This window comes from Protomyctophum bolini (assembly GCF_963924005.1).
Source record: "Protomyctophum bolini genome assembly, chromosome: 1".
NCBI lineage: Eukaryota > Metazoa > Chordata > Actinopteri > Myctophiformes > Myctophidae > Protomyctophum > Protomyctophum bolini.
Window position 1 is genome coordinate 22,417,780 of NC_137862.1, and position 13,944 is coordinate 22,431,723.

Consider the following 13,944-nt stretch of genomic DNA (forward strand, 5'->3'; position numbering starts at 1 on the left):
AGGTTGAGTTTGAGTGAGGCGAGTTATCTTTCCTTTTCAACCGGAGGCCTTGTTTGGGAAGCATAATGATGATTGGGGCCAGTAGAGCTCTGACACCAGCAGAGAGCTGATTACAGAACTATTCATGGGGCTAGAAGTCTGCTGCAGATGCAGCATGCTCTCTCTTTAGTAATCTGTGTTTACCAAGGGAAGGTTGACCAACCTGAGCACCACCTGCTTCACAGTTCTGTCACACAAATGCATTAATGTGAAGCATTAGGCAGTTTTACAGGCCATTGGTTCTCAAAACGTTTTTAGTGCCAAGGACCCCCACATTAATATGTAATTTGACCACGCACCATTTTATTGTGTTTACTTTTTGACATTGAACATCGTCTAAATGGGTTAATCACTGCCATAGCTGCGGCTATGATCGGCTATTTCCACTATTTCTGAACATGTTTGAAAAGGTATCGACATGTTTCAACATAAACAGCTATGACGATTATTATGCAAAATAACTGATTATCTAAAATAATTGTGATGAGGCAATTATGTAATAATTGTGAGCAGCCTAAATGGTCTACTTTTGGCCACTGTCTGGCAGATATAGACTCTCTATCAACTCTCCTATGGCGTAGGACGTAGTGCGCTAGTATGACATTTTTACTGTATATAAGACTGAAGTGGGTAATGTCTGTTCTGTAATAACAATCAAAATCTATAAAGTAACTAGTTACTAATTAGTAACTAAAGTTTTCAAATAATTGTAGTGCAGTAAAATACAAATAAATACCTTTCTAAATTGTATTTAAGTACAGTACTTAACAATTTGCCGGGGAATCGTTTCAGAATGAAGGCACGATTTTACTCTGAAAAGCCTGCCTTCAAGGAAGGAAACCGAGGAAGTGAACAGCTGCACGCTTGCACAAAACATGGCGTTGCCGTTGCCTAGCAATGGCCCTGTCAAAAAATTGATTACAGCGATCCGGTTATATATAAAAAGGACCTACAGTCTACAGACGTCTCCACACGTCCTTAGCACCCTGCATTTTTTATTGAGAGGTGTGGACACTTCTTTAGAACAAAAGTTGTTAATTGTACTTTACTTCACTGCACAGTACACCACATTTGTACACATGTCTTATCTAGAGCAGTGGTTCCCAAACTTTGTCATGTCAAGGACCCCCAAAATGATACTCATTAGCCTGCGGAAATCCCATTTGAATATATATGCCAAGGACCCTCCTGCCCCCTATTTAATGGCATTTCTATCTCTGGGACCCCAATACATATTCTAATTTAACTCTGAGTGTACAAATGGAACCAAATGGACCCGTCAAGGTTTCAGAGTGTACAAATGGAACGACCCATAAGGGTCCATTTGGTTCCTAATCCTAACTATCATTTAGCGGGGGACCCCCTGGAACTCCCTCAAGGACCCCTAGGGGAACCATTGGAGTGGAACTGGTGACGGCAGGCACTCAAGCAGGTCACATGATTTGGTGACTGATGAGCGGGCGGTGCTGGGGGAAGTCCAGCATGACCCAGTGACGGCGTTGGACTGCAGCTGTGTGATGTAACGGGGCCTGGCCTGTTTTTGTGGCTGTGTGTGACGTGATTGCACTTCTGGCACTGGTTCCCCCCTGGCCGTGTGTAGGTGTGGCATCAGCATCACACCGGCTGCTTTGATTCTGCTGGTGAATGAAGGTGCACCAGACCGTCACTGCACCTATTCTCTGTGTGTTGTTCCCTCCCTATACCATCATTTTGTATCATTTAACGTTGCTATTTGGCATTCACCTGCAGCCTCACCACGTTTGGATGTATCGTTGCTGTCGGGGCAGAAACTCTTATTACTCTTATTCTTTGTCTGTAAATTAATGCCCTACTACTTGGTCATACTACAGCATCACACAAAAGTAACAGATTTACAAGCTCGAAACGTGGCACGAACCAACATGTTTTGAGCTTGTAGATCTGCTACTTTTGCCATTTTTTTCTATTTGAATCCTGAAAATCAACTCTGAGGCTAGACAGGAACCCACCTATGCTTTCTATGGCATAGGCAGCTCCCGACAGGATCCGCCGAGAGAAACTAGACACAGCTGCGAGAGACATGAGACTAATTCATTAGAGCGACAGAGAGAGAGAGGAGTGTGTGTGTGTGTGTGTACGTGTGCATCAATCACATATTCGCCACCACAATCTGCGACACGAGACGGAGAGACAAAGACAGACATACTACTGCCTGCCGCAACAGAGACACATACTGTACCGCAACTTCATACTGTGTGTGTGTCTGTGTGTGTGTGTGTGTGTGTGTGTGTGTCCTGCTGAGTATTTATTTAATTATTACACCACTCCGCGGAATACCTTGGGCTCTTTCGCTCTGCACGTGTGCATGCGCAACAGTTACAAACTACTATTCCCCTGTGTGCCTCCATTCAACAATCAACAGTCGCTGCCTGTATTCAATGCAACGCATATGCGGTTATGCGGTGTGTACATAATATACAAGTGCTTCTAAATCGGCCCAATATGTTTGTGTAAACATCATCTCTGCAGTTCATGGTGTTCAATTACTCCACGTGGACCAATGTGTTCACTTGTGGAGTTGCAGCCGCACCAACTCACAACCCCTGTCACACAAGTCTCAACGACATCCAGATATCAAACAACTCTATTATATAACTACACTGTTACAAACATACACATAATGGACAGGGAGGGGTCCTTGCTCATTGGGGCCAAAACGGATTAACATTTAAAATGGCTTTCATATAATCTTCATATCTATCTTTTTTTCCCCCTCAAACATGTCAGTAAAATTAATTTAACCTTTAATGAATTGCATTTTTTATTAAGGGGGAGAGAGAGTTGAAAGGGACCACGGTGGTTGGAAAAATGCTCCTGTTGGCTTTTTCTTGAATCTAAGGGCGGTTGTGTCGAGGCTACTAGGCAAACGGCTGCTTGTATTTGTAGTCACAGACACATGGAGTGGCCTTTCTGACTCTGAAATATATAGTTAGAAGCATTTACACAGTCCTCTAAGCCGGCTTGCTGTTAATTGAAGCAGCTGTGTAGTGTATGCATGTTTTCTCCTCAGTACTAAGTAGTCTATAGGGCTCGGGGCTGCCCCTGTGCCCTGTGACAAACATTATTTAAAAAACGAATCATTTTGAATAAAGATTTGAAGTTGTTTTGGATTCCTTTAGAGAGGAATAAATTCCACCAACCAGAAGATGGGAACTCTGTGCCCTGCAGTAGGAGGCTAGGCAACGTTTAGTGGGGCGGGCCCGTGTCACTTTCCCCTCCTGACATTAGACTCATAACTGAATCCATCCTATATCATTATCACCGCTAGAGTCTTACTTTCCTGTCAAAGGTCACAGCATGTGTTTAGGCCTGATCTGTATACTTAGCTGCATGTAGGTGTCACACGTTGTAAAGATCTCAAAGTGGTGTCTTGCGGACCCCCAGGGGTCCTTGAGGAGGAACTCTGAGAGTGTACACCCCGTGCGAAATAAGAATAACAGACAAACAAAACAAAACATTTTCAGTTAGGGTCTGCACCCAGTTAGGCGTCCTTGACATGAAAAACGTTGAGAACCACTGCACTACACCATCAACACGGACGAGTCCTGCTTGATAGACGCTAGAGATCTCAAATTCTGACCGAACCTGGCCCGGCCCGACCTGACATTTTAGAGCTGCGTTCGTTCAGTCGAAAGTCACACAACCACAAACTGCTCACATACCTGTACACTATCTCTGTTGCACTCTAATAATGACACAACCCATCCATATGAACAACGCTATCTGGCTGAGAACAGGTTTATGTCACTCTGCTCTCATCTCTTTAGAGTAGACGCCTTGTCGTATAAGCCCTTTGGGCCTCTTGCCTCCTCCTTGCACTTTGTACACACATTTGGTACTGTTTTTATTTTAAAAAATCACACCCGTGTGAACTGAGTGGTGCAACTCCCCTCTCCCTTCTCCCCCTGCCCCCCCTTCCCTCTCTCTCTCTCTCTCATTAGCAGGCAACAGTGACTATCTCTCTCTCTCTGTTTCTGGCACAGTAGTGCCACTTTTGCCCCTACTGGTACTCATAGTCACATAGTCACACGCATAGTCACATATGTTAACACGGACATTGCTGTTCCTTGGAGTGGTTGCACCACTCAAAAATGTGCTAAATAAATCAAATAAAGAGTACTGTGCCAGCCTACAGTTGGCCTCCATGGCTCTTACTGTGTGAGCCCACAAGGCATTCTCCATTTTTCACAACACACCCTGGATAATGAAGGCACTTGAACTTCTATGCAAGTCTTTGCTGGTTGTGTTGTGTGTGTGTATTGTGTCGCCATACTATGATTCAGTGGTGTTAAAAAGATTTTATCAGGTCATGGCTGGTCAGTTTTGAAAGTGCAGGTGACCAACGGCGACGGGTTTCTGCTCGGATGCCTTCATCCCCAAGTTCACCTGATTCTATCACGTTGATGTTAACCTACCACAAAGGGAAGGAACCTAAATGTTTTAACCTACGACAAAGGGAAGGAACTTACATATTTGAACCTACAATTGAACTCTCTTCAAAGAGCACCTGTTTCAGTTTCTGATCATTACGGACCCACACAGTGCTTCCTCGTCTCTTAATTCAACTCTCTGCTTTGAGTTATGTTGTGTTAAAGCTGGGAGCAGCCCAGTGCAGTGCTGTCCTCTTGGTGTTAAAGCTGGGAGCAGCCCAGTGCAGTGCTGTCCTCTTGGTGTTAAAGCTGGGAGCAGCCCAGTGCAGTGCTGTCCTCTTGGTGTTAAAGCTGGGAGCAGCCCAGTGCAGTGCTGTCCTCTTGGTGTTAAAGCTGGGAGCAGCCCAGTGCAGTGCTGTCCTCTTGGAGTTAAAGCTGGGAGCAGCCCAGTGCAGTGCTGTCCTCTTGGAGTTAAACTGGGAGCAGCCCAGTGCAGTGCTGTCCTCTTGGTGTTAAAGCTGGGAGCAGCCCAGTGCAGTGCTGTCCTCTTGGTGTTAAAGCTGGGAGCAGCCCAGTGCAGTGCTGTCCTCTTGGAGTTAAAGCTGGGAGCAGCCCAGTGCAGTGCTGTCCTCTTGGTGTTAAAGCTGGGAGCAGCCCAGTGCAGTGCTGTCCTCTTGCTGGCCGACTGACCAGCTCTATTCAACAAGTTGCCTTGATTCCCTCAGGGCTCTATACTAGGGACTGTTCAGTATTCTGTTATTGTAGAGGAAGCTTTCCCTTATAATAGACAATTGACGCGTCACACGTTGTGAGCTTTTCGACGAAGGCTTTCCCCACATTCTAGATGCTAGAATGTGTATTTACTCAGTATTTGGCAAATCAACATGTCGTGGCCATTTACCGACGTGTCGATCAATTTTCTCTTTTAGTTTTTTGTTGTTGTTGCTGTGCATCAGTTGACAGGAGAGCGCAACTGTGCATCGACTGCTGCATCCATCACATTTAGAATTGGCATCAAAGCCCCAATGAGGATAAAAAATAGACTTTATTTTGTAAACGTGTGTTTATTTAACAGAGCAGTTCCACAGTATGATTCACTAGCCTAAGTACTCTGGTAAACAGAAAGTACTCTGGTAAACGGAACAGTGCACATCAAGAGACGAGCATAGAGTTCTGGAGACAAGACATGCACAGAGATACAGGTCCATCTCAATGAATTATGAATATTGTGTAAAAGTTAATTTTCTTCCGTCCCTCACGCTTCTGTGTGTTTCTCTCTGTGTGGTGTCGCTCAGGCTCCACGAGGAGATCACGGACTTCTACGGCTACATCTCCCCGCGGCCGGAGGAGGAGAAGATGAGGCTGGAGGTGGTGGACAGGATCAAGGGAGTCATCCACGACCTGTGGCCCAGCGCTGAGGTGAGAGGCCTCTCGTAGCCCACTGTGGGAGTAACTGGAGAGGTATCGGGAGGTTTGTTGGGGGGCGAGCAGTATTTTAAAGATTGAGTGCTGTGATTGTTTTCCCCCCTGAACATGATCATCGGGTACCATGATTTTATTGTGTACAAAAAGTGTTAAAACTATGTTTTCTTTTGTGGCCAACTGGCCGGAAAAACCAAAAATACACAGGGAAGACATATTTGATTATTATGAACACACCTGGCGGTCTATTAATTAGAGTAATGTTAACTCCTAGTCCATAGACGCATACGAAACGGCAAAAGTTAAAACAATCACGACACTTCATTATTTATGAATTACCGGTACTTCATTTCACAATAGTGTCTTCAAAATAGATCTACAAGCTCATAATGCAAGGTGATGCATTGTGAGGGTGTAGATTGGCTATTTTTTTTCTTTCTTTTTTGTACATTATGGATTATCAATATATTTAATTTAAAACACATGGGTAATGGGTCTTCAACTGACAAATGTTTGTGTGATAGTTTTTACAAAAGTGTCTCAGAAAAGTCGATTAAGTGATGTCGGACATTGTGATCCTGAAAAATACATTACACATGCTGGAATGTTGAATGTTGTCTGTGTGTTTGTCTGTCCGTTTGCTCAAACCAGTAAGACGCGCAAACGCGGGAAGCGAACGCAGCTGAGACCCTGCAGATCGATGTCTGTCTGTCTGTGTGTCTGTCCCGCTGTTACTGTATATGTTGACCTGGCCCCTTTTGTGCCCATACATGGAGCTGAGTGATTCGTTTGTTGATGCAACACTTTTGTGCCCATATATGGAGCTGAGTGATTGTGTTGATGCAACACACTCCATATTTGGACGTATAGCGGGACAGACAGACAAACAGACAGACAGACAGACAGACAGACACACACAGACAGACAGACACACAGACATGATCTGCTAGGTCTCATAGTAAGTGCTCACTGCGTTCGCAATCACTGCGTTCGCAATTATGCCCAAATCATTTATGGACACAAATCCATAGATTGAGAGATCATTTGTTTTGCGCAAATCGACATTGTTAGGCAAATGGATGATGTCGGCGCAAAGCACCCATTGTTGGGCAACGGTTTTGTGTGTGACATCATCAGAGCTCGGACAGAAAGAGAAGGGGAGGGACAGAGAGCCTCCTTCACGTGACGCTTCATGCCACATTTCCAGCTTGTGGACACTGTAGTATGATGAAGAAGTTAGAATATGGAGCAACGGTATGAGGAATTTGAACTCCTTCCCCCATTGCCAGATTGACACAAGACACTTGGATCCCGTGTCGATGCTTGTGGAGCAAACTGAGAGGCAGCTATAAATAAGTGGACAAGCATTCATAAGTCTGTACTACAGACTGACATGGGGTCTGCAGTAGCCCGCTGGAGGGTGGTCCTCCGTCCTCCGTTTTAATTTCAAGGACCCCCAGTTTGATGTGCATTATGCCATGCCTCAGGGACTAAGGGTCCATTTGGTTCCTTGTACACTCTTGCGTTACAGTCCTGTAGCTTCTCAAGGACTCCTGGGTGTCCCCGGACCCCCACTTTGAGAACCACTGCTCTATTCTATTGATCATGCACACTAGGGCTGCGAATCTTTAGGTGTCCCACGATTCGATTCGATTCCGATTCTTGGGGTGACGATTCGATTCAAAAACGATCTTTTCGATTTTTCCGATTCTCGATTCAAAAAAGATTTTTTTTTCGATTCTAAAGCAGTTTATTTTATTTTATTAAAAACAATTAAATAGAATTTTAGCATGATCTACTCCAGTCTTCTGGCATGAAAGCAGAGTACATTTAGTAAAAAGCTTGTATAATTGTAAAGGTTTTATCAACTGAATGATTTAAACACACAAAGGTTAAATCCAAGAGTAAGAACATGTCTCATGTATTTAGCTTGCACAAATTTGAACCAGTACAAAAGTTACAAAATCTCTTCTCACTCAAAACCAGAACAATACATTAGTATTAAAACAGGTGTAAAATAAATACAATTGGCAGGCTTAGCTTAGCTGGTAGTAAATGCACTATGCAGAAACCCAGGCCATAATGCATTGCATGCACAGGTACATTTGTGAAAGAAAAGAAAAAAAAAAAAAAAAAAAAGGTTTTTCTAACTCGAATCGATTTTTTTTGACAGGCCTAATGCACACGGTAGGCAAGGAGAAGCAACATTTGCGTTTTCACAGCTGATCCAAGATTCATAGGAAGCAAACGTATTTTTTTTTAATTTTATTTGACACTACGATGGAATGAGACGGGGAAGATAAAGCATCGCAGGTGGAGGCCAACACCAATAAACGTATCTTTTCTGATGTAGAGAGCATCGATCTCATCTATTAGTCATTTTAGATTAAAAAAAATACTTACAATAATAGTTTTGCAGTGATTATCATTTATCGTGGTAATTGTTCTGTAATACACGGGCCATGAGTTAGCTCTGTACTACTGCTTTTTTTTTGTTTAGTTTTTTAGTTTTTTTTAGTCCATCCCAAATCTGGCAAAAATAGCAGATCTTGTAGATCTGCCTTTTTTGGCGACTTTTGGCTAAGAGTTTTAAACATATTTTAATTATCGTGATAATATTGATAATGACTCATTCACTGCCATTGACGAATATTTATCGTCATTTCAATCCGAGGCACAGCCTGTCATTGATTTGATTTGTCAGTGTTTATGATAGAGGGCGCTCTTCCTTAACCTGTGAGTGATCCTAGGACTTTCTAAGAAGAGTACACCCGGAAATAACGTGATCTAAAATTGGAAAAATCCATGCGGTCCAGTCAAATTTGTTTCTCCGCTTTCTTTATTTTTCTTGTAATTTGGTGAAAACAAGCTATGTTCAACTGCCAATAACATCACCAGAGTGTACACAGCAACATTGGTTAATATAGCGTCACAATCACACACAATCCGCTGTACATGAATTTTGGGGGTCCTTGACGTGAAAAGGTTTGAGAACTAACTGGCCTAGAGGAAGACCAAATAGGAGATTTGTGGATGTTAGTGAAAGAGGACATGAAGTTAGTTGGTGTGAGAGAAGACAGGGCAGAGGCTAGGGTGAGATGATTCGCTGTGGCGACCCCTGTAGGGAACAGCCCTGAAAGGAAGAGAAGAATGCCCTACTTAATCATCAAGAGTCTCTCACAAAAGTAGTGAAAATAGCCATTCTGAGCTTGTACATTGGTTCTTTTCACCATCTTAAAATGTTTTTAAAATAATAATACATATGGAAACTTATCTTGGACGTACAAAGTTTCCAACCGACAGCAACAATATAGAACCTACATAAATACATCCATACCTCCAGGCTCCTACTAGCACACTATATTATTGTCAGTGAGTTGTTTTTTTTTACCACATGAACCCTACTGTCCCGCACAATGCATTGTGAGATTGTAGAGCAGCTATTTTTAGCAAAGCTATTTGGTGTGTAGAAACTTAAGTGAAGAAAACGGGTAAAGCCAGCTTTTTTCCCATTCTTTTTTGTCTTATATGACCATCCATATGGCAAGTGTGAATATTTAAGGTGGAAGAACAGCATACAGATCATAGGAACGTGCCTCCTAAAAGAGGTATTTTTGTGTTTAGTGTTTAACTGCATCTCTGGCCTGTTCCGGTAGGCCCTTGGCGCACAGGCCTCCATCAACCCCAGTCTCAGGCACTTCTCACAGTCCACTCTAAATGTTCATATAAGGTGAAACACCACTAGTCTCACCCTGGCTGACAGGGTGAGACTACGCATGGACAAGTTAGCTTAGCTGTTAGATTTACAGCTGTAGTTGAGTTAGAATTAGCACATTGTATTGTGAAAGCTTTCAATGAGATTGGAAGGTCATTGTGTACACAAGAAGTATATTTAGCATTCTACAAATTTCCGCCATCACATTCAAAATGAAATTTGGGGAAAAAAAGGATTCTTATAACGAAACTTCTTCACATAACTTTAACCCATTTAGAAGACATTCTACAAAATGTCTTCTAAATCATGGGTTCTCAACATTTTTGGCTGGGGACGCCCGAAAATGCTTTGGCCATGTCTCGTGACCCCTGCCCCGCCCACCAATACAAATTGACCGCTATAATAGGGAAAATACATCAAATTAATACTGAAACCAGATATAATCATTAAGGAACGTTTATGCATGCACTATGTGAACTCTAAATGTCCATTTTCCAGCCATTCAGTTGTCAAAAAAATAAATATATATAATTTCAGGACCCCCCCAAAATACTTTCAGTTTCAGGGACCCCCGAGGGGTCGCAACCCCCAAGTTGAGAGACAGTGTTCTCAGTGGTTCTCAAACATTTTCATGTCAATTATTTGTATTTGGCCGCGGACCCTCATCTCAAAATATATTGTTCCAGTAACGCCCAGAAGCAAAGATTTTAGTTAAAAATGTTCTCTTTGGCCCAGGCGGTGGCGTAACCGTCTGGGCACCCGACTGGTAATCCAGTCGCAGTGTGCCGCGGGTTCGACTCCCGAGCCCGACACGGCCTTTACTGCATGTCTTCCCCCATCTCTCTCCCGTTTCCTGTCAGCCTACTGTCTGTCCCTTCAAAAAACCAATAAAAGGCGTAAGCTGCAAAAAAGTATCTTAAAAAAAAGAAAAAATGTTCTCTTTAAAATATATATTATATTCAACACAAATATCCAAGATTTTTCTACAAGCTTGTAGTGCTGCACAAAACGACACAGATGCTTTCTGGGTTAAAAGTAACTTTCAACAACTGCAAGCAAGATGTGTACTGTATGTGTGTGCATGTTGAACACACTCTTTTTAAAGTGTTTTTCTGTCTCGCTTGTCAACCATCGGTGCGTTCTAGGTTTTCATTCAGCGCGTGTGTGGTGGTGTGCTACCGTACCGGGTAATATTATGCAAGAACTACGATTTCTAAGAAGACAAGATTTATTGTCAATGTCAACTTTATGAGCAGTCAAACGGAGGGTAATGGCATCTTGCTCACACCTAGTACAGCAGCATGCGGCTGTTGAGCGCCGCGCACGGTGCCAAGTCGTAGGGGTGTTCCCGGCTAGGCCTGCATTCATAGGGCCGTCCGCTCAGCCAGATGAGAAGCTTGGCAGCGGGCCCTGGCACTGCTGGGAGCTCTCCACGTGCCACGCCCACACAGGTGACTGCTTGGAATTCTGGTATGCTGAGAGAGAGAGAGAGAGGGGGGAACACTAACTATCCTGTGAGTGTGAAGTTGTCTTTAGTGAGCCTAGGCCAGAGAAATAAGTGGGTTTTTCCGTTTTGTATATCGGCACAGTTGAACAGAAACCTTTATATGTCAAATACTTAGTTTTAAATACTTTTCAGGACATTTCCATGTGTTAATAATTTTCTTTGGTTCAATATCTTGCCACACTAATTGAAAGCCCTGCGCCCGTTTATCCGTTCGCCTTTGTCTGCCTTCTACCAAACCACACTGTTTGCACAAATCTCTCCATGCACAATACCTGTACTGTCCAGACATAACGCACTATGTTGCATCTATGCAACTGTCATAATTACAAGTTCATGTATGTGCAGACTCTTTAAATCACGGTGTGTTTTATATTTGGGTTTTAGTTTTAGGATATAAGATTTTTTTTAAGCTGCACATTTTGTATTGTGAACTTGCTTAATAATTCATTAATTATTTTCATGGCACCCGTCTTTAACCCATTCTGACCTGAGATCAGATTCTATAAATGTCTTCTATATCCTGACAGTTTTCTGAAAATGTTTTTCAAAAATAGCAGACCTACAAGCTCGTAGCGCGCCACTCTGTGTCGCTCTATGATCTTGTAGATCTGCTATTTTTAAATAGCTAAAGCATAACCTAATGCTAACACAAAAAGCGCCCAAAATGGGTTAAACATGTGATCACGCAAAAGTTAAATCCACATACAAACAACAACACAACAAAAAATAGCCGATGTACAAGCTCACCACTCGTGGCAAGCTTGTACATCGGCTGCTTTTGAAAGAGTTTTGCCTCTAATGATGGCACGCTCAACATAGGGATGAAGCCGGGTTGAAAGTGGTCACATCTTCTTGTCTGTTTTTATATTGAACCAATGAAAAGTATTAACAAGAACTTAAATAATAATTGGAACACAGGCTATTTTTCCAAACGCAGGTTATTCTCCCCCAACTCCTCTAGTGTGTTCTGTTTTCGCTCTACATAAAATATCTTTGTTGAAAAAATAGCATTGTGAGCTTGTAGGTCGCCTATTTTCACCATTTCTCTTTTGGGTTTCATGCCCAAAGGTTGGACCTCTGTTAGCAGTGGTTTCTAAAGCATCCTTTCTACTGTCTGTCTGCTGTTATCTTATCCATCCAGTTTGGCACCCTAATCAGCAGGTGTCCTGGCTGTCCTCATTCTCACTGGCTGATAGACATGTTATTTTAACATGGTAATTAACTAGTCACGATCATAAAATTGTACTCGATGAATTGTCATACAAAATGTTCACGTTGTGATTAACGATAATATTGTGCTTTGGCTATGGAATCCGTTTTGGGCGTTTGGACAATTTAAACAAAGTCTGCATGGGGCAAATACGACAAATAACTTAAATGTGGAAGAAGTGAAAAATAAAAAAACATGTCTAAAACTATGACCATTATGTAATAACTTTATACTCAAGATTTGTTAAATAATAGTGGAAATAGCGGATTTCAAGACAACTTGTAGCGTGTTCCACTATTTTTGAAAATGTTTGTAAAAATAAAATTATGATGATTATGCAAAATAATTGTACTTAAGTACATTACTCAAGTAAACATACTTATTTACTGTCCACCACTGTGGATTGGTACTCTGTATTGACCAATAGGATTGGTATTCAGAATTGGCCAATAAGATTGGTACTCGTTGGGTGCAGGTCTTTTTTCCGACAGCATATTGATCCGAAACCTCAATCCTAACCTAACCCTAACCGCAAGCACGGGAGCAGCGCATGTCGGACCATCGCTTTATCGCATCGCAGCGAATGTCCCCCCGCTGCGGATCGGATCGTTGCCCCGTCGGCTAGAATGCTGTCGGAAAAAAGGCCGCCTCCCGTACTCGTTAGGGATGTCCCGATCACATCATGTATATATAACACTTATGCTATATCACAATAGAAAATATCCTAATGTATGTCACTCTAGTGTAGTCTGTTTTGTTGCCTTTCAATTTTTGAAAGGCAAAATGTGACTATACTTTTATTAGAATGACTGTCATTGTGGGTTTTTTTTTTCTATGAAAGCATGGAATCATAGCAAAAATAATTATGTATTGGTCAATTTGAGTGAAATAGTGAATATAGTTCTATAGCTTATAGAACTGAAGTCAAGTTAAAACTCTTAAAGAGTATCTCTTTCATTCAGAGACTACAGACACCTATACCTTCATTCATAGCGGGGGTTGCATTTGGGGGTTTCCTTTGTTTTCATCATAGGTGTCTTTCACGCCTCTGAGTGTGACTAGTCTTTGTTTGATGATCTCTGACTGGAGACAGAAGGAAAACTAGCATAAACACAACAGTTTTTACAAAATCTCATTGCTTATACATCTTTCTTTGAGATTTACATTGGACAATTAAAAATCTGATCTTTTCTCCCCGATTCGGATCTTTTGAAAATCATGAGATCGGAGCCGATTTCCGATCACCCGATCCGATCGGGACAACCCTAGTACTCGGTATTGACCAATAGGATTGGTACTCGGTATTGACCAATAGGATTAGTACTCAGTATCGTATAGTATTTTATAGCCATTCAGTTGCAATTATTTTGGGGACCCCCCAAAACAATTTGGCGACCCCTTGAGAACCCCTTTTTTATTCATTAATTTGACAGGAAATTTTCGAAAAAAATCATTTGAGTCATATTTTAGTAATCTGAATTGTCTGTCTAGTTTTAGTTAACTAAATATCATGTCAATATATTTTAGTCAGTTTGATCATCATTGCTTCGTTTTTGTTTAGTTTTAGTCATTGAAAAAACTTGGCAAAATTAACATGGACTAGGTACATCTCTATAAAGATGGGTATGGTGATATGACGCCA

The 13,944-nt window shown here is 42.1% G+C and overlaps 1 protein-coding gene across 1 annotated transcript in view; it reads left to right on the forward strand.

Moving 5' to 3' along the window:
• Positions 1 to 13,944, forward strand: part of tent4b (terminal nucleotidyltransferase 4B) — a 58,774-nt gene that overhangs the window by 26,259 nt on the left and 18,571 nt on the right. The window contains exon 2 of the mRNA XM_080766711.1: positions 5,744 to 5,867. Within this exon, the coding sequence (XP_080622837.1) occupies positions 5,744 to 5,867 (124 nt within the window). The remainder of the gene's footprint in view (positions 1 to 5,743; positions 5,868 to 13,944) is intronic.